At 45.5% G+C, this 20,597-nt stretch overlaps 1 protein-coding gene and 1 long non-coding RNA gene across 3 annotated transcripts in view; one reads left to right on the top strand and one right to left on the bottom strand.

The window, feature by feature from the left end:
- Positions 1 to 17,517, top strand: part of Srgap1 (SLIT-ROBO Rho GTPase activating protein 1) — a 271,658-nt gene extending 254,141 nt beyond the window's left edge. For both annotated transcript variants that reach the window (XM_087557299.1, NM_001191784.2), the window contains 4 exon segments: positions 2,594 to 2,774; positions 4,590 to 4,724; positions 4,863 to 5,202; positions 12,766 to 17,517. In XM_087557299.1, the coding sequence (XP_087413425.1) occupies positions 2,594 to 2,774; positions 4,590 to 4,724; positions 4,863 to 5,202; positions 12,766 to 13,143 (1,034 nt within the window). In that variant the 3' untranslated portion in view covers positions 13,144 to 17,517.
- Positions 1 to 20,597, bottom strand: part of LOC120093620 (uncharacterized) — a 47,920-nt gene that overhangs the window by 1,286 nt on the left and 26,037 nt on the right. The gene's annotated exons all lie outside the window — the stretch shown is intronic.

Raw genomic sequence — 20,597 nt, 5'->3', positions numbered from 1 at the left:
TGCCCTGAGATTGATTTGCCATGCACTGCGCAGACCAAGATGTCTGTAAATAGCTTATTGATTGACACTTGACTGTAAAATGGCTCCCAGAAGAGTACAAAGAGGTCAAAATAATGGAATTGCTGAAAATTACTTGTTGATATACTACCATTACCACTAAAATGGGCTTCTGATCTGTGTGCTCATCCTTGTATAACCTGCCCCACAGCTCAGTAGATCTGGTGAATCCGATAACTGTGGTGTTTGTTATGTGAAAAAGCAACGATAAAAACACGTGACTGTCACAGAGGGTGCGATCCTGGAATTACTTGAGTAGGTAGCATGTATGTTGTTCTGGACAGCATTAACATAACATGGCAGGCCCTGAGAGCAGCGATGAGCCTCTATTCTTCCTCCTTCACCCAGTGAGTGTAGAGTATGTATCACGCCCTCTATGCTAGCTTTTCATTTTTAAATTAAAAATATAAATATAAGGGTGTGTTGGCACAAGGGTTCATAAATCCTCTGTCATGAAGTTGCTTTTAATAAATTATCAGATCTTCACTCTGAGGGCGCCTTTGTAGAATTCTATCCTCTGGGGAAGCTGGAGTACAGATCTTGGTATCTCGACATCTCAGGTCAAGCAGGAGAAAATCTTTCTCTGGAAACGTAGAGAAAAGGGCCATCCTATTTAAACGAAAGTTCCACCCTCTCTTCTATAAATAGTCACTGCTACGCTCACATTGTTGTGATAAAATGTGAGTTGGGGTGGCATGCTATTGGCTTTCCCCATCCCTCTGACAGATTGCTAAAAAGACGTTTGTTTTGCCTCATAGTTCCTTGCACTCAGTCCCTTATGGTGGGGACAACATGGTGGCAGACGATGTGACAGCATGAGTGACGACAGGTGGCTGGTCACCCTCGTCTTCAGGGAACAGAGAATTTGGCTGGAACCTGGCCTACCTATAACTCCCTAGCCCTGTCCCCTCATCGAAAAAGTTCTGTAATGTCCCAGAACAGTGCCACCATGGCTAAAGACCATCTATTAAAATTATGCCTCATGAGAGAACATTTCACAATCAACCAAAGCATTACATATGACCTGAAAGCTTTACCCAGCTGCTAAGAGAGTTAGAAAAGTCTTACACCTTTTCCATGTTAGTGGCACGACTGGGCATTGTTACATGGTATTTCCTCAAACACTGCCTAGTGAGGTGGCTGGGCACAGTTACATTGTAATTCTTCAAACACTGCCTACCAGCGGATTGGAACAGATGCCAGCCTTTTTGTCTCATGACGATTTGCTGAAATTTACACAAGCCCTTCACAGAAAGGTTTTGGGCGTTTGTTCGTTTTCTTGCTTCTACTTTACATGTCTCAGAGAATTTCTAATTTACCAAGAAAGAAGCCTAGCTTTTCTTTACCAAAAGCCTCTCACCTCATTATTTTCCATAAGTACAATGGGTGCTGCAGTGAACGCTGGGAAGAATGAACTCTTTCAAATGAGTAGATTTGTTATCAAGAGAAATAGAAAGCAATTTCCTGAACTGTTGAGAGACAGGCAGGCTTTCCTCCGCCACATTGCCTGCGTATTCTTCAATATCTCCACATACCCAGGTTGGAGCAAATGAGGTGTGTCACTCACTGTGCAGATGTTTCTTAAGCAAATGAGGCATCGTTCTCCGTGCAGATGTTTCTAAAAGCACAACTTCTTGAAGTTTTCATTAGATGCCCACTCACCTCTGGACGGCAGGGACAAGAGTAAGAGGCTGGTAGGAGAGGCATAGAAAGACCTCGAATGAAGGACACTTCTGCAGTAGGTTAACTCACAAAGCACGTAAGATGCTGTATGAACAGGATCATAGCCAGCAGTGTTGAGTTCTGACCCTGTGTTTTACTCAGTCAGTCTCTCCCATCAATTAACTCTCGATCCCCAGAAAATAGTTTTTGGATCTAATCTTTTACTCTAAGTACAGGGTGGTCTAACCTATGAGTGTTTCATAATTAAATCTAAAATTTTTATGGTGAGAAGAAAACGTTTTCCTGAATCTTAACGATAATGTTGAGATTTCATATTTAAAAAAAAAAAATCAAGAAAGTCCACGAGGAGAATAAATGTATCAAATAGCATCCATCGGGGTAACGTTATGTATTTTTTGAAGCTAATAAAGCATGCTTGCTGGAATTGTGGGGGTTTTCCTGTTATAAACGCCACTAGCATGTTGCAACCACACTCCATCAATGTCAAAAGAAGATTAAAACAACTGTGGTAGATATTACAGCCAAGGAGAGGTCTTATGTGTCATTTTGTGGAGTCAAAATCTTTTTATTTTACTGTCGTTGTATCTCCAATAAGAGGCTGAGGAAATTAAGATCTAATGCTCAATTTTTCTTTTTGCCTAGAATACCAAGTGACAACTAGAAGTATCCACCCCTCCTCATCCCGTCCTCTCTGTCCCTCTGTTTCTCTCCCCCCCCCACCCCTGACTGACTCCTATTGCCTCACTCATTGTCCTAGTCAGCCTGTTTCTAGAGCCTGATGTTGGCTTCCAGAGAATACTTCGTGTCTTCCTGATGTTCATGTCCCTCTGCATTTTCTGTTGTTTTCCCGTAGAGTGTGAGCCCATCGAAGCCATAGCCAAGTTTGACTATGTCGGGCGGTCAGCTAGAGAGCTGTCCTTCAAGAAGGGTGCTTCACTGCTGCTGTATCACCGAGCTTCTGAGGACTGGTGGGAAGGCAGACACAACGGCATCGATGGGCTTGTGCCACATCAGTACATAGTTGTGCAAGATATGTGAGTGGGCCCAACGTTCAGCCGCCTGAACATTCCAGCTATTGGAGGGTCGGGTGGAGGGTTTTTTGCAGGAAGAGGGAGGGCAAGGAATTCAACCCCTGGGTCTTGCATATGCTAAGCATGTATTCAGTTGCCGAACTACAGCCTGTTAGCCCCCAGATTAAAAAAAAAAAAAAAAGACCAAAGTGCACTGTGCAGAATTTTCCACTTTCCTGGTGACTTTAGTGCTAAATAATTAAATCACTGTGTTTACTCTGTGGGGAAGATTTCTCTTGTCCTTGAAAGTCTGCTGTTCAATTGCCAGTGCATTAGGAGATGCTCCCACAGAGATCTGGATAGCACTGGTCAGTTGCTTGCCCAGAATTTACAAAGGAATGGACTCCATGTTCAGCTTACACCACATAACCCAGGGATGGTGATGCCTGCCTGTAATCTTAGCATTCGGGAGATAGAAGCTCGAGGCTTAGGAGATAAAGGTCATCCTTGACTACATAGCAAATCCAAGACCTGCCAGGGATCAATGAGACCCCATCTCATTTTTTTAAAAAAGGAAACAAAAAGTTCAGGATTCTACGCATGATAGTTGCTGACAGTTCAGAACCAACAAGTATCCATTTCCCAAGCTGGATCGAGAGGACCTCATGGGAGACGCCTTTTGATGGTGTCACAGAACAATAACCTCTGTAGAAAATGACTTTGAATGTTCCTATGGCCATGATGATTCCAAGAGTATCATCTCTCAGTGGCCAGCTATTTCAGTCCCCAGCTCTCAAGAGGGAGAATCCAGAGCCACAGTTAAAGGTAATCACCTCAAGGCTTTTGTTGATGTTGTCTCAGTTTCCCCAATGAGAAAGCTTAAAAGTTCCAGAACTGTTTAAGGACTTGAGACAATGGCAGCGTAAGTGTGAGGCACAGCTTACGAAACAATGGACACAGCAGAGTCCCTGACTTCTGAGAATACTATTTCACAGTTTATTATCAACTTCAAGTAGCTTCCCAAGGTAAAAGAGAAACACACCATATAAAGTGAGAAAAAATATTTTTACACAGCTTTAGAAATAATAAAGTGTGTATTTGACAACTGAAGAAATATGTAATATATATGTAGACGTGAAGGTTTACATATGTGAACCACTAAACAGAAAGGCCTGTTATCCATAATGTAAGTATTTCATATACATATACACATTCATATGCATTCTAGACACAGAAGGTCTTGGTTTAGTGGGATTTTTTTTTTCTTGTTTTCAAAACAGGGTTTCACTGTGAGCTTTAACTGTCTTGGAACTCACCCTGTAGACCAGGCTGGCCTCAAACTCACAGAGATTCACCTGCCTCTGCCTCCCGAGTGCCACGGGAGTGGATTAAAGGCATGTGCCACCCCACCTGACTGGTGTAGTGTGTTATAGATGATTATTATTTTATTCTCTTGTATTCCTGAAGATTTCAACTTTTTGGCAATAAAATGACATTATGTTTAGAATGAAAATCTACTCTAGGGTGCTGAAGAGAGACTCAGGGTATAGGGCACGTGCTACTCCTGCAGAGGTCCGGAGTTCAGTTCCCAGACCCTGTTCTGTGGCTCACAAGCACATGTACCTCAGCTCCAGGGGTAGGATGCTCTATTCCGGCCTCCACAGATAGCATCTGCATGCACACGCATGCACGCACGCACGCACACACACACACACAATTAACCTACAAATACAAACCAAGGACAGCCACATTAATAAAAGTCTTACATAAATACCAACCCTTAGTTTTCTTTCCACTCTAAGAGCTGAAGACTCTCTCTCTTGCTCCCCATTGCTCCAGGGACGATACATTTTCAGACACGCTGAGCCAAAAAGCCGACAGCGAAGCCAGCAGCGGGCCAGTCCCTGAAGACAAGTCCTCATCCAAGGACATGAACTCCCCGACTGACCGCCATTCCGATAGCTATTTAGCCAGGTGAGTGGCCTTTGATCATCAGCCCCTGACCTCCCCTCCTCCAGGGACCGTGAGGAATGGTCAGACATGCACTCAGCCTTAAAGTGTCATCCGGTGTCAAAAGCTCTCCTGTCTTCTTTTTCTTCTCTGAACGTCTAGACAAAGAAAGAGAGGAGAACCACCCCCTCCGGGAAGACGTCCTGGAAGGACCAGTGACGGCCATTGTCCCCTGCATCCCCCACATGCTCTGTCTAACTCCTCGATTGATCTGGGATCCCCAAACCTAACCGGTCACCCCAGGGGCCTGTTGCAGAACCGTGGCCTCAACAATGACAGTCCTGAGAGGCGACGCCGGCCGGGCCATGGCAGCCTGACCAATATCAGCCGCCATGACTCCCTCAAGAAGATAGACAGCCCTCCTATCCGGAGGTCTACGTCATCAGGGCAGTACACCGGCTTCAATGACCACAAGCCGCTAGACCCCGAGACAATTGCTCAGGTTAGTGCTGCTAACTGAATATTGTACTCTACGTACTTCAGTTGAGTTGAAGGCAATGTGAAAGACTTAAAATCTGTAAATGATAATTGGAATATAGAAATTACCAAAGAAAGCAAACGGAATGTGTTCACTGTCTAAAGCTCGGCTGTGAAATCTGTCTCCACGATCCGTTTATTACTGGAAAAGGCCTAGCATATTAGATTCATACTGACTTCAAGAGCTTTGGCAGAAAGGTGGGAGCCACGACATCCATGCCCATCGTTGGTGGACAGCCAGGAAAATACTGAAAAAAATGGGAAGGACCTGCTAACAGAACCTAATACATTCTAAAGCTCGCGTAACAGACTGGTGGGTAGACCAGAATGGAGAGCCCAGATACAAGATAAATCAGCAGAAAGCAAAGGTGACACTTTCCAACTTAGCAACTGACAGATTAGTCAAAAAATCATGTCAGCAATAACAGTCAGCCATTTAAAGGACAGTAATGCTGGGACCCATGTGTCTCTTGAATACAGCATCTACCCTTCCCAGCACAGATTACATAGAGACCCTCCATAGTTGTGAGAATTGACAAGACACAGGTCTACAGGGGTGAATGAGTTGGCCCACTCTTCCCCTTTGGCCCCCTGGTTCAAAACGCGTCTTTGTGAGGGAGAGCAGAAGGGGGCGAGAAATAAGAAAACGGATTATTCTAAAACACAAAACAGGCCCAAGAGTCCTTAGTTGACCCATTCCCCAACTGTTTTAGTGTCCTGATGGTAAGGGATTCTGGGCGGTCACTTAGACTATTTGAATAGTTTTGTGCACTTATAAACAATTAAATGAATTTTAAGTACAGAGCACTCTCTCGGCAAAAAGGACTTTTGACCTTTGAGTCTTTCTATTTATGCAAGACCCTTGGAGACCTGTTCTGACCCAGTTACATTCGACGGCAACTGAGGGTCATGTTTGAGAACCCCTAGCGTCACTGCTGTAAGACGTAGGTGAAATGTGCTTGGTTTTGGAGACAGACCCAGAATCTTGAGGGTAAAAAGATAAACAATAATCTGTTTAACGCTTTTGCCACCAGAACCAGGAAATCCTCTTACTGCAAATCATAAAAACAAAAGTCCACAAAGGGGCTGGAAAGATGGCTCAGTGGTTAAGAGCACTGACTGCTCTTCCAGAGGTCCTGAGTTCAAATCCCAGCGACCACATGATGGCTCACAACCATCTGTAATGGGATCTGGTGTGTCTGAAGAAAGCTACAGTGTACTTGTATACATAAAATAAACAAATCTTTAAAAAAAAGTCAACAAAGGTCCTTACAATCTGTCTGGGGCAAATATTTGGTTTTTGTTGCCTGTGTTTAGCGGTTAAGGAAATTACATATGTAATTGCTAGAAGAGTGTCACCCTGGAAAATGGCTTCCAGCTCTGTCTTCTATCTATCCTCCTATCTCCAGCCTTCAAAGATCCCCAGAGGGACAAATGAGGGTGTCCTAGTGATGTTTATTCTTTTGTTAAACAAATCGGTAGAATTCCCGAAGTAGAGGGTATGGGAGAGTGTCCTGTCTACGGAAGAACATCATGTCATGCTTCGCTCTGTCCTTCATTGGATACCGTGACTTAATATCATGGCTTTGCTTCTTCATAGCAAATGCTTGTTAAGGGCTAACTGTACCAGGGCCTGTGATAGACTTTCCTAATGGACAGGTTCAATGCAGCTGCTTTCTCAAGGCGCTGGAGATACAGCTGGGAAGAAGATAAGGGAGCGGTTACACTGTGTGAAGAGAAGAAAAGGGAGCAGTTACACTGTGTGAGGAGAAGACAAGAGAGCGGTTACACTGTGTGGGGAGTAAGGATTATGGTTCAGGTGGATAGAAGGGTTCCTGGGAATAAAGAGAAGAAATGTTTCCATTAGAACAGGGCAGGTTCTACACCCCATCTCAACACTGCCTGTTTTGAACTCCTGGTTTAAAGAGAAATCATAAATGTTGCTGTCTTAAGCATTTTTAGGTATAGATGATTCGTGAAGAATATTTCCATCCTTATGAAGAAACTCTCCAGAATGTTACACAGGGGTACTTTCTCCAACGCCCCTTCCCCACAGCCCGGGCAACCACTGTCTTCTGTTTCTGTGAATCTGACCACTTCACATACCTCCCATAGAATACAATCTTTATATGTCTGTTGCTCTCTTATTCCATACAGCACAGTCCTCAAGATGCCTCAAGTTGCACACACACTGTTGCATTTGCCAAGATTCCTTTCAATTCTGAATGGTATCTATTTTGAGAGAGAGAGAGAGAGAGAGAGAGAGAGAGAGAGAGAGAGAGAGAGAGAGAGAAAACATTGTCTTAATCAACTCTTCAATGGTGCCCACTTTGCTGTGTGTGTGTGTGTGTGTGTGTGTGTGTGTGTGTGTGTGTGTAACACAGAGCATGCACTGTCTATCAACTCTTCAATGGTACACACTTTGCCCTTTGAAATAACTTTCTATAGTTCTCCTGGATTAATGATATTTCAATTTGATAACATAAGTGATAAATACAATGAAATCCATATTTTTTAAAATTAAATGCATTTCTATCTTAATTCTTTTTATTGATATAAGGACTTTACATAATTTGGTATATGTATGCAATGTGAAGTTATCAAGTGAGCTTTACAGCTTCTTAGATATTTTCCCTCGTTGTGTTTGGCTCTTTATTAACTATAATGCTGAATTATAGTTGCCCTACTGTGTTATAGAACACTAGAACTTGTTCATACAAATGTTAATGACTGTGCAAAAGACAAAGTAAAATACTTTTGTGCCCACACATAGAATTTCCATCAATTCAGTGGTTAAAAGCGTGCGTTGGCCTAGCAGTATTAACTTTCACACTCGATGAAAGATGTTCCTACGAGCACTGTGATTTTCCTCAAAAGAACGGAGAGCCCAGCCCTTGCTCACAGTGCTCCAGTCAAAGGGCGATTCACTAGAGAATCTAACGCTGTGCAAAAAGTGTGTCACATTTCTACAGTCAGCCTAAATGACAATCAGGGACATTCTTCTAAGACTGGTGGTGTGCATTGGGGAATGGCACAGGGTTGCTTAGGGATAGGCTGCTGGAGTAAACTGGGAGCGAATTCAAGGGCGTGGAGACGCAGAAACATTTCAAAGGTGAAATGGAGAGAAATGCATTATTATGAAAGAGTAATCCTCGGCTACCAGGATTAATAAATGACAAGACAGGCATCCACCCAAGGTCGGACAGACAGTTCCTAGGCAGATGTCCATGCTAGATAGATGTCCTTACAGCGCTTGCTGTATAAAAGTGCAGTGGCCTTCATCAAGGTTATACATCTGATAGGTTTAGTATGCATAATTTTGCTCTTTTTTTTTTTTTCAGCTAGTCAGGCGTGCACACATAAGATCCCTTCCTTTACGGCCTTCCATGTACATATAGAAGCATGACAAATGTACGTCTGTTTTGACCCTCATGTTCCTCATAATCCAGGAAAGAAGACAAAATAGAGTTACCTATTGCTGGTCCCTGCCCCTACCCCCAACAAGAGGGGAGGAGCCATGATAGCGAATAGAAAACTGATCCATCCAACCTGAATGACTTAAGGCAGCAAGAAGAGTGCTGACATACTCCTCGGGGAAGCCACGTGAGCATAAACGGTTTTTAAGCCTAAATCCAAGACAGCACCAAAGGGAGGAGAGCGAGGCCCGCTGTCTCTCCTACTCTGTCTTATTCTTTATATGATAACAGCATCACCCAAAGCAACCTGCGGTGGAAAGGGGCTATTTTAATGTCATGGCTTGTAGTCTAGTGTCCAGGAACGTGAGGGCAAGAACTCAAATGAGACAGGAACCAATGCAGAGGACAACGAGGGGTGCTGCTTACTGGCTTGCTCCTCATGGCTGGCTAGGTTTGCTTTCTTACACCACCTAAGACTACTATCCACAATGGGCTGGGCCATCCTCCTTCAATTACTGATTAAGAAACTGCAACACAGGCTTACTGGCCCACAAGCCAATCCAGCAGAGGCTCAACTGAGGCTCCATCTTTCAAAATGACTAGCCTTTTTGGGTTGACATAAAAACTAACTAGTACATATCCTGTTTCCCCACCCCCTCCTAATGGATTCAGAATCAAGATGGACACTGGGTAAGAGTTGACCTGGGAAGTCCTCATTGCTACTGCAGAAGACTGCCTGGGAGAGCCCAGTGGTCCTCACAGGCCCTAGCACAGTCGGGAGGGTTACCCAGAGTTCACAGAGATGTACAAAATAGTAGCTATAGGCACAATGGCCTAAGCTCCCTCCACCTTAGAAGAGTGTTTCCTCTAATGCCCAGTGACCACACAGTTATCTCTACTGACCACACTGTATCTCTACTGCTGTCTACCATGCTCACCCAACTGGCTACAGCACCATAGCCCTGGCTACTCAGAGCCTAGGCCCAGCAGACAAGATCTCAACTTTCAAATTCATAGCGAGCTTTCACACCCAGGCAGCAAGTGATGCTGTTCAGAGGGCCAGCTGGCAAACAGTTGGCAGCACACCAAATGTGCCTACACTTGGCCCAGAAGCCATACTGGCAGCACCCTGATGTCCCCATCAGTCTACCGGACACACAGCAGATAAGACCCACACCTGTTACACTGATCCTCAGACATCCAGGTGTAGTCCTGCCTCCCTGTACCTACAAGAGTCATACCCAACAGTCAGGTGGCAGTTCTGCCTACCAAAAAGCCAGACAGCTACAGCCCACAGTGCCTGCATACACCCATACAGTCCCAACAATAAATCAGGTAGTGGCCCCACCCTCATGCAAAACCGTCATACCCCTGCAGTCACACACCCTGCATCCTGGAACAGTGACGCCATCGTAGATATAACTGATGGGTTATATATGAGGTATATAGCTATAGCCTCATCAGTGGGTCCATCTAGAATCAGGGCAACATCTACCTAACCAAAGCCCTAACACCCATCCATAGGGTGAGGCCCCATCCATCCACAGTGGTGAGGTCCCTCTGAAAAGAATAAATAACCTATAAAACTTGGAGATGTGAATATTACACTAGATGGGAAAAAAATCAACAAAAAAAATGAAAAGGATGGGACCACAGTAACACTTGTTAGCAGACCCTAAAGGAAAGGAAATGTACCAGCTTGAAAACAAACTCAAGATAATGACTATGACAGAAGAGAGAACAAGAGAACACGAATGACTCAGAGAACTCACAGAAGCCTTCCGTGACCTAACTGATAAAAATCAACAAAGATGTAGAGATCATGAAACAAAACACAAACAAAATCTTCACACCCAAAGAATTCAGCAAGTGGAATTTAAAAAGAAAGAAAAGGATGCAGTTGAGAGCCACAATATAAGACTGCACCGAAGCCACAGAATGGGTCCAGGCATTAAAGATGGTGCTCCTGAATGGGCCCAGCCAAAGCAAAACACCAGGACAGTAAAAAGTGGGGAAGACTCTCAAGACTTCAAGATACCCCTAAATAGGTAATACTCATATTGTGGGAATGCCAGAAGGAACAGCCACGGAGAAAGGACCAGAAAGCAGCTAATAACAAACGGGAACTTCCAAAATTGAGAGAAGTATGGAAGTCCAAGTCTGGGAAGCTCAAAGTTCCCTGGCTAGACTCAATCCCAAGATGTCTTCTCCAATGAGCATTCCAATCAAAGACAAGGAAGGAAGGAAGGAAGGAAGGAAGGAAGGAAGGAAGGAAGGAAGGAAGGAAGGAAGGAAGGAAGGAAGGAAGGAAGGGAGAGAGAGAGAGAGAGAGAGAGAGAGAGAGAGAGAGAGAAAGAAAAAGAAAGAAAAGTAAAAGCAACAAGAGAATAAAGTCAAATCCCATATGAGGGATCCTAAAAACTAATGCAGATTTCTCAGCATAACTATCCAGAATACCATATTTTAAACACTGAAAGGGAAAGAAAAAAGTACTTCCAGACAAAGGCACTTCTCAGAATGAGAAATGAAAGCCACAGGCCAGCAACTAGCCCTACCACATAAGAGATACTTGGACGGTGAGGGCTGTGCCCAGGAAAGAAAAGGAAACAACTACCTCGTTCTGAAAGATCATGGGAAAATGTGGAGTTCAAAGCTAGCATAGAGGCCAGGAGGGCTGAGGCTGGTTTGGAGCGAGAACAATTAAGTGCTGGATGTGTGCAGGTCAGTCAGGAGAGTAGCTTCTAGTGTTCCATAATTGATAATGTAAGGTCTTGTTCCCCTGTTGGTTCTTGACTTGTCAATAAAGAAGGCCAGGGGCCAATTGCAGGAAGGAAGATACAGGTGGGACTTCTGGCTCCCCAGAGGAAAAGGAGATGCCGGGAAGGAGAGGAGGACTTTTTCTGCCATGCTTTGGAGCAAGAAGAAAGTCCTGTAAGGTCCTAGGACAATCAAGGACTATAGCCTCTGCTACAGGCGGGGGCCAAGGCGGGGGCTAGCAGATACAAGCCATTAAGCTTAAGGCAGAAGGAGAGAGGGACATAGTAAATTGATAAGGGTACGCATTTCCAGGCAGCAGGCATCCACACCCAGCAATCGTGCCTAGCGGCAAGTTCTAAAAGTAATAGAGCAGAGTGGTGTGTGTGTGTGTGTGTGTGTGTGTGTGTGTGTGTGTGTGTGTGTGTGTGTGTGTGTGTGTTTATCCAAACATTCAAGAGTCTCAGGAATGAGTTGTTAATGAGACCCCTCTAGGAGCAAAGTCAGGTAGGAAAGAGAAGCTAGGTCAGTGCTGCAGCTAAGCCAAGAGGAACAAAAGGGAGATGGGAGGGGATGGTGGGGCGGTTACAGCTCCTGCACTAAGGTGGTAGCGTGCCACAATGTTTAATATCAAATATTTAAATGGCATCAATTAAGAAATCATTTGAATGTTCCCAGCACAAAGAACTAATAAGCACGCCAGGCAATGGACATACATCCTAACCTAAGCTGGCCATTATACACACCTGACTAAATGTTTTACATTCTGATACCTCTGTTCTGGTAGTTATGAATGGAGTTTTCACTTTTGTATTTATCTCAAGACGGGTTAGGGACAAGGCTCAGGTGGTAAAGCTCTTGATGTACAACCATGGGGATGTGTCCCATTCTCAGAACAAATGTTAAAAACCAGGGTGTGGTAGTGTGTGATTGTAAAAGCAGTGCTGGAGAGGCAGAGACAGGCAGATCCCTCGGGGCTGCTGGCTAGTCAGCTTCGCTTAAATCAGTGAGTTCCAGGCCAGCAAGATGCTCTTATTTCAAAACAAAAGGGACACCACCTGAGGGACACCACCTGAGGCTGACCTCAGGCCTGCCCATGCTCAGCACACAAAGGTGAGACAGAATTCTGATCAACAGTGCACAGGACAGGGAGACCTCAGTAGGCTGCCTAGTTCCTCAGCGTGAACGGTTGTTTGATCTGTGACTCTGGTGTGCTTTGCTTCTAAGATCATTCGGGATCAACCCAGATGCACAAGGTATACACACTCCGTGGCAGGACTGTAAAGTTCCAGTGTTCACTCTCTTGCTTCGTTTCTGTAACACCGGCCTCTTCTTTTCTCTCTGACCTTTCCCACTAGGATATTGAAGAGACCATGAATACGGCTTTGAACGAACTCCGTGAGCTGGAGAGGCAGAGCACAGTGAAACACGCCCCGGATGTCGTGCTAGACACCTTGGAGCAAGTGAAAAATTCGCCCACCCCTGCGACTTCCACAGAATCTCTCAGCCCGCTGCACAGCGTCACCCTCAGGAGCTCAGAGCCGCAGCTTCGACGGAGCACCAGCTCCTCCAGCGATACAATGAGTACTTTCAAGCCTATGGTGGCACCCAGGATGGGTGTCCAGCTGAAGCCCCCAGCCCTTAGGCCAAAGCCTGCTGTTCTTCCAAAAACAAACCCTACTGTAGGACCTGCCGCACCTTCCCAGGGTCCCACAGACAAGTCTTGCACGATGTAAAAACAAAGGTCATGAGGGAAGAGGGGTGTGTGTGTGAAAGTGAAAATGAATTAGTGGCAAGAATCGGTGATCCTCAGCCTTCCTCAGTCTCGCCCTTATAACTGGAGATCCCTTGGCTTTTCTATGTTGTGTCGAATGTAATGATGTCTGGGACTAGCTGAATTAACACGGGCATTTGTATTTTGTAATTTTTTTAATAACTGGACACTTGTCATTTTAAAGACAATAGGAACACTTAGACTTACTTGAAAATCCAATGCTGCACCCCTGTAACGAAGGCAACACCTCACCCAACACTAGGCATATGACTTCCGATTTAGTGTAGCCCAGGTGAGTGTCCCGGAAGCAAGAGAACCCGAATCCTAGATCTCACTGGAGTAGCATCACCCGCCATGATCTGTGACAATAGCAGGAAGAGAGCACTCGTTGCCTAGTAACCAACAACAAGCACCTCTAACTCTGTCCAGAGTGGCTGCTGGCACCTGATCAAAGTCACAGAGGAAGGCTCCAGAGGAACCTTCAGTTGATGGCTTGAAGGAGTTCAATGATGGACCCTTGCATCAAAGTCATTTCCCTGGATCCAGGTTAAAGACTCAGTGGAAGGGTGCAGAAGACCCTAAGATGTTGCTTGATCTGAACCTGGAAAAGGTAGTAAGGGGAAAACTGTTGACATTACTCCCTCAAAGAACTCGGCCGGGCCCTGGAGAAGTCCAAGTCCACCCCCTACACTTACAAAGGACTAGAACAGTCGAATTGTAAGACTTTCTGGTTGCACCACAAACTCCTGCACATTTGTTCGATAACAGCCTGAGAAACATGGCTGCCTTCCCCTAAACACCCATGATCTCCTTTATGGCAATGGGGAAAAAAAACCAAACAGGAAGTGAATCCTTCATCCACTGATGTTGTGACTAAATTACCTTGGTTCCTTTGTGCCACAAGGGTCCAATGGTCCCCAATCTGAAGCCCCAGCCCTACTACCCACATCTCTCTTTGAGCCAAGCCAGATCTGGCTATGGTACTGAGGGAGCCATGCGAGGCCACCAAGGGAAGAGGACCTTGTGGCACCGGGATGGTGTCTTCCCAGTTTTGTACCTCAGAATCGTGACTTCTGTTCTCGTCCTATTTGTGTTTGCTTTTTGGGTTATGATCTCTACAGAACTGTACCCAAATGGGCTCAATTAGGGACCTCTTTCCCTGGCATTTTGGCATATAGCCATTTTTCTTTATTATATTTACTGTATTTTTCCTCCATCTTAAAAAAATGGTAGATTTGTGTTTGTTTGGTTCTGGGGACTGACGGGGACCTCTTGCATGCTAAGTATACACTACCACTGAGCTGTACATCCCAAGATCATTCTGAACACAACTATTCTCACTAAGGTACAAATCACAATTTTCCTAGCCACAGCAGCGGACATCTGCATTAACACTGAACTTTCTGATGGAGCAAACAGATGGCTCAAAGCAAACCCCTTAGGACCCACCATTAATTACCCTCTAGCTGGTTGTGTGCCCACCTAACAGTAGCACAGCATTGACAATAGCTTCTGCAGAAACCAACCAAGACCTGTACTAAAGTCAGGGTCGTAACCGATGGCTACCTCAGTTTGCCAGTCCAGTCATCCCATTGCAGGAAAACATATCGGTGAAATATTCCCTTTCCAAGTCACTCTCCTCACTTCATAAATGTACTGAAGACAGACTCCCTACCCCCAGGTACTTCAGATATGGTAAGGCTTTAAGCCTCGAATTTTTCGAAACCATTCTTTCCAACCATTTTGAAAAAGAAGCCATGGAGACCCAGCCAGGACTACCCTTTGATTGACACTGACTGGTGGTCTCCTTGGAAATTTATTGTCCCCTAAATGGACCCTCCACTTACTAGAAAACAATAACGACTCTTAAAAGCATTTTTCCATTCCTTGACGGATGATGCCAGCAGAGGGCAGAAGAAATTGGCTGCCGTTTGAGTTCATCTGTAAATGCCTTTCTTAAGCTTTCATTTTAGCTTTTCAGATCTTACTTCCTTAGACAGCTCCCTGGCTTCTGTGCCCCACCTATGCCTTTCTAACCACTAGGTCAGGACTCTGCTACCTTGAATAGCAAAGGCCATACTCGTATACACTGCCAGGGGCCTCTTCCTCTAGGAAACAGCTCCTGGTAGGCTCCATCCTTTTCCTTCTCCATCGTCTGTCCTGTGCCTGTTACCATTCCCAGGCATACCTTTGTCTCAAATGAAAGCCAAGAGTGTAGATGGCCTCCAGGTAAGCTCTCACCAATCCTTCCTTTCTTGAGTGATAACTCATCGGGCCTACCCTTCCCCCTCTGACTTGGCACCCTTTGAGCCACGCCCCGAAGAGCTTAAGGTAAAGCATCCCCCTGCACAAAGGACCCTAGAAGCTGTCAGTAAAGTTCCCTAAAAGCTGCAGCAACTGAAAAGGGTCGCCTTGCAAGGCCTGGTTTATACCACAAATGTAGCATAGCAGGAAGGCACAAAGAAAGGAAGGAAATGAACCCCAAGGTGCTCTCTGTTCTCCCCATTGCCAATCTCAGTCCATATGCAGCTTAGGGATGGGAGTGTTTGGTGAGCAAATCCATGACGATACCGGACTCCACAAGCACTCAAGATTCGTAGCCGATAGAACCACATGTTTACAGCCCATCTGCAAAGCCCATCTGTAGAGCCCTGACGGAGATTTGCAAAGCCCTTTGGTGTGTGTTGGGGGGGTTTGAGGAATGGGTTGCTAGGAACTTAACTGCACATTCTCTGAGGAGTGTCGCATAAACTTTCGAACTGTCTCGGGCACTGCGCAAAGCTCGAGGTCTTGTCACATGCCACACCATTATTCAACAGTTTTCCTTGTGTTCACACAACGTACTCTGACTTCGGTGCCCCATGAGCCAGCCACAGAACAATTCATAGTGAGGTCCCACTCATTCAACTACCATAGTCATGAGTAATTACCAATGGATAAACAGCTCCAAAGGGCCAGTCTCTCTTGAATTCTCTGTCTCTGCACTTGCCATTCCCAAAGCGGCTCTATCATTTAACTAAGAAGCTGGGTCGATGGTAGTGGTCTTAGCATTTCAGATTGCCCAGCCTCTAATGTCTATGTGCTGAAGGAACTGTGATCTAACATTTGAAATCTAACAGTAAGGGGGCCATGAGTTCATTGAGAGTCTATTTGGGTTGGTTTTTTTTTTTTTTTTTTTTTTCCTGGCAATAGTAGAAAAGACTATAAATTCAGGAAACGCATCTGGGATGCCATCTCTGGTATCCAACACTGAGACCCTGAAACACAGAAATCCTGGAAGTGCAGATAGAACCCCCTACTTGAGACTGACCCCTGAGCTGAGAGGCCCCCTCAAGCTCCAGCTGGCTGGAGCCTCAGGCTTGCAGCGGAGACCGAGTTCCCACTCATCCTAGTATACTTTATTTAAAAAAAAAGAAAAAGTCTCGGTGGTATAATCAAGATGGGTAACTGTATCTTTAAATTACATAGGGAATTTTGTATGTTTAAATAACCGTACCAGGTTCCATAACGCTTATCTTAGAAACTAGTAAGAGAAAATATATAAACTGTGCGTTTGTGAATGCCCCTCCGTAGAGCGTTCACACAAGTTCCGTGTGTAGTGTGACGGTGACTGTAGATATCTAAAGCGTAGTAGGTGGCTGTGTAACAGGAGAGATTGCTCTGTCCCTGCATTCTGAACGATAACTCCCACCCACGTAATTAAACCAGTATTGTCCTTTCCTGTTGATTTGGTCAGTTGCAGTACCGGTAGCTTTCTGCTTGTGACAGTTACCTAAGTGTGTCAATGTACATCTGTAGTATGTACATGTGAAAGTGCCTTCCTATCTTAGAGTTAGCCTTGCTCTTGGACTGTTGCCCACTAGGTCCCACCCAGTTCCTTCATTTCCTGCTGCCCACCACAGTGTCCTGAAACTCCCTCCACTTGTTCCCAGCCTCTCCCCATCCCCAGCCTCCTGCGCCTCAGTCATGTGCATCTCGCATCGTGTGGATTGTCACACTGTCTTGTTGCCCTCCTAGACGTGACTGTGCCTTTCTCACCCTGCTGTGACTCCCTGCCATCCAATCCAACCTCCCCACAAGGCCCCACCCACACTGGTACTGCCATCCGTCCCCTTGCTCTGTACTGCTCTCCAGTACGTCCCCCTCCTCTCTGAGGTGAGGAGGAAAGGGGTGCTTTTACAGTCCTGGAAGAGAAGATGTTTTGTTAATTTGTCGTGACGATGCACTTTTCTGTATAGTACAGTACATTTTTGGCATGTACCATTGCAGGCTTCAATATACAGTTGGGTTTGTTCTTCAAGGTGTAGCTTTATAATAAATATGATAGTTCTGACCACCTTTGTCTGCTCATGATTTGCTGTGACTGTCCTGTCTGTTCCCTTTTTACTCTTGTTCTCCTAGAGAGCTGGGTTGCTTTAAGATTGTGAAATTTTAGCTGTTTCTTTTTGTTTGTTTTTTGTTTTGTTTTGTTTGAGACAGGGCCCTGGATGTCCTGGAACTCACTATGTAGACCAGGCTGGCCTCAACTCATTAAGATCTGTCTGCCTCAGCCAAGATTAAAAGCAAGCACCACACCACCTGGCTCCTATGTTTAAGAAAAGATTTTTAGGGGCTGGAGAGATGGCTCAGTGGTTAAGAGCACTGACTGTTCTTTCAGAGGTCCTGAGTTCAATTCCCAGCAACCATATGGTGGCTCACAACCATCTGTCATGGGATCCGATGCTCTCTTCCGGTGTGTCTGAAGACAGCGACAGTGTACTCATATACATAAAAGAAATAAATCTAAAAAGAAAAGATTTTTGTTTTATATGTATTTTCATTCATGCATTTGAAAATGAAGCCTCCTATACACAGCCCTGTCCGAGGAGCTGCATCTGTCACAGCCCTGGCTTGGAGAAGTATAAAATATATACATGTATCAATCATTACAATTTGGTGGTAGAGCAAGCACTTAGCATGCAAAACCATTCAAGCCCAACCACCAAAAAAGAGAAAGTGTCTACCACCCTGACCAAGGGACGGCACACTAGCCACAGGGAGCCAGCACGTGGACACCCCACACCCTAGCTGGTCATCAAACCTGTCAGTCTGACTGCCCATGTGGGCTCACACAGTCTTCATATCTGGTTCCTTTCATTGAATTTTACGTGAGGAGCTGGAGGATTTCACTCAGTAGTAGATCTACCAGCAAATACAAGCCCGAGTCCAGTCCCCAGCACAAGAGAAAAGCAGCCGACCAGGAGTTAAGCTGGAAGTTCTACGTTTACTGTCCCTACATGGACTTCTATCGCAGGCGCGTGTCCTAATTAAACGTTGGGTTTCATATGCAAAAGTCATTAAACTCAGAGGAATTATGAATTAATGAAAATTAGGTGACTCCCCCAGTTAGAATTGTTTCTAGCCCCTGATGGAAGGACGTCTAGACCTCTAGTCAGAGGGCCTACCCAAAGGTAAGGTGAGTTTCCTCCCATCTGGGGGCAAGAGCTCTTCATGGAAGAATCTGGAACCACTGTGACTCACTTGATGCTACGGTTGGGTCCCTTTCCCCAGTGCCCACTTTCCTTATGGAAGGCTGGACTCACAGGCTACTTACCAGGAAGAGGTGTCCAACTGAGAAAGGAAGATTGTTCTGGAAAGATCACAGTGTGCCTCAGCCTGCCACACTGGCCGCACACACCCATTTCCCACATGGATCAGAGCCCCCATCCAGATAGGTCTGTCTACCCTTGTGCTTAGCGGACTCTTACTGCACCCACAAAGGTTTTCCTTAAATACTTGGGGTGCCTGAGAAGAAAAATTCCCCAGGTTTGACTTGGGAGTAGTAAAAGTATTCCCAAAGCCTGGAACAATGTCAAAACCCATTCCAGGGGTCAGTCTCTGTCCCTATTGTTTTGTTGATTTGGTTTTAGGTTTCATTATATTGGCTTTTTAAGACAGGGTCTTGCTATGTGACGCAGGATGGCCTCGAACTTGCAACCCTATCACAGCCTTCTACATACTAGGGCTAAAGGCATGACCTGCCACACCCAGCTCCTCCATCCCTACCTATCCCAGTGCAGGAAGGAAGAGGTGAGAGGATGTCTGTGAGTTCAAGGCCACCCTGGTCTACACAGTGAGTCCAGGACAGCCAGGGCCTCAAAAACAGAACAAAAGAATGGGGGAGTATTAATGACAGGCCCATTAAGGTTCATCACCAGACAGGCAAAGCAGTGATGAACAGAGAAGGCCATCAAGACGTATCCGACTACCTGTTCCCAGAATCACCTTTGGAGTCTACAAGTGACTTCCATTAAATAAATGAGCCTGTAAAATAAAATCCATATGGAGGCTAAATGCAGGTTTTTAATTTTAAAGGGTAGTGAAATTGAGAAATGTATGTAGAATGATTAATTTACAATTGGGTTGACGTTGCAAGACGGTTGGAAAGGGTTATATAAAATAATCCCCAGAAAGTTCTGGCCACCGTGGAAAGATATCGGCCACCGTGAAGACAAATGCAGCCACCCACTATAGTGGTTACCCTTATTGACATGCTCAGAGGTAAGGTGACTGAGTGTCAACCACCAATCGCCGTCAAATCTGCTCTGACGGGCGATCTTGGTTGTCGATTTAGTTTGATCTTGAATAAAATGAGAGATGTGGGCAGGTGTGCAGTTAGCCAAGAAGGATAAACTGGGGGGGGGGGGGTCCCCTGCCCCCAGCACCTTCCAGCAGTAGGCCTTTATTACAGGAGGGCTGGTCAAGGGAAAAGCCTGCTGTCTGCCTGCTTCATTCCCTGCTGGTATCTACCCTCACAGTTCCCATCACAGAACTCCCAGTTTCTTCTGTGTCCCAACACGGGTTTAAACCCCACAACAAGATGTTCTCTATGCTTTCTTTTATTCTCTCTCTCTCTCTCTCTCTCTCTCTCTCTCTCTCTCTCTGTGTGTGTGTGTGTGTGTGTGTGTGTGTGTGTGTGTGTGTGTGTGTGTGTGTGTGTGTATGTGTGTGGCGTATGTTTTATTTTGTGGGGAGGTTGCAAGGGCAAAGGACAAATATGAGGGAGTGAGGAGGTGAGAGGGATTAGGCGCATGATGTGAAACTCACAAAGCATCATTAAAAAGTTAAAATGAAAACTGTGGGTCTGTGGCTATGCAGCTCTTGACCTATGATGGCTGTGTCCGAAGCACAGAACAGCAGAAAGTCCTTGCTCCTGACATGGGGGTGGGGTGGGTAAAGCAAGTAAAGCAGTCAATTCCACACGGACAGAGGCACACGTGCAAAGATGGCAGGCTTGCCCAGTTTCGCTGGCAATTTTATACTAATGCCCCACAACTGGGCCTACTGGGTGCAGGAAACGGCTCCCCTCCCACTTAGTGGTGACAACTATCTGCTCGTCCAGGAGGCGGAACAGATGAGACAATGCTCTCATTTGCG

The sequence above is a fragment of the Rattus norvegicus genome, chromosome 7 (genome assembly GCF_021556685.1).
Source record: "Rattus norvegicus strain SHRSP/BbbUtx chromosome 7, alternate assembly SHRSP_T2T, whole genome shotgun sequence".
In the NCBI taxonomy this organism is placed as follows: domain Eukaryota; kingdom Metazoa; phylum Chordata; class Mammalia; order Rodentia; family Muridae; genus Rattus; species Rattus norvegicus.
Note: the sequence above shows the minus strand (reverse complement) of the source record. Positions and strands in the feature narration are given on the sequence as shown.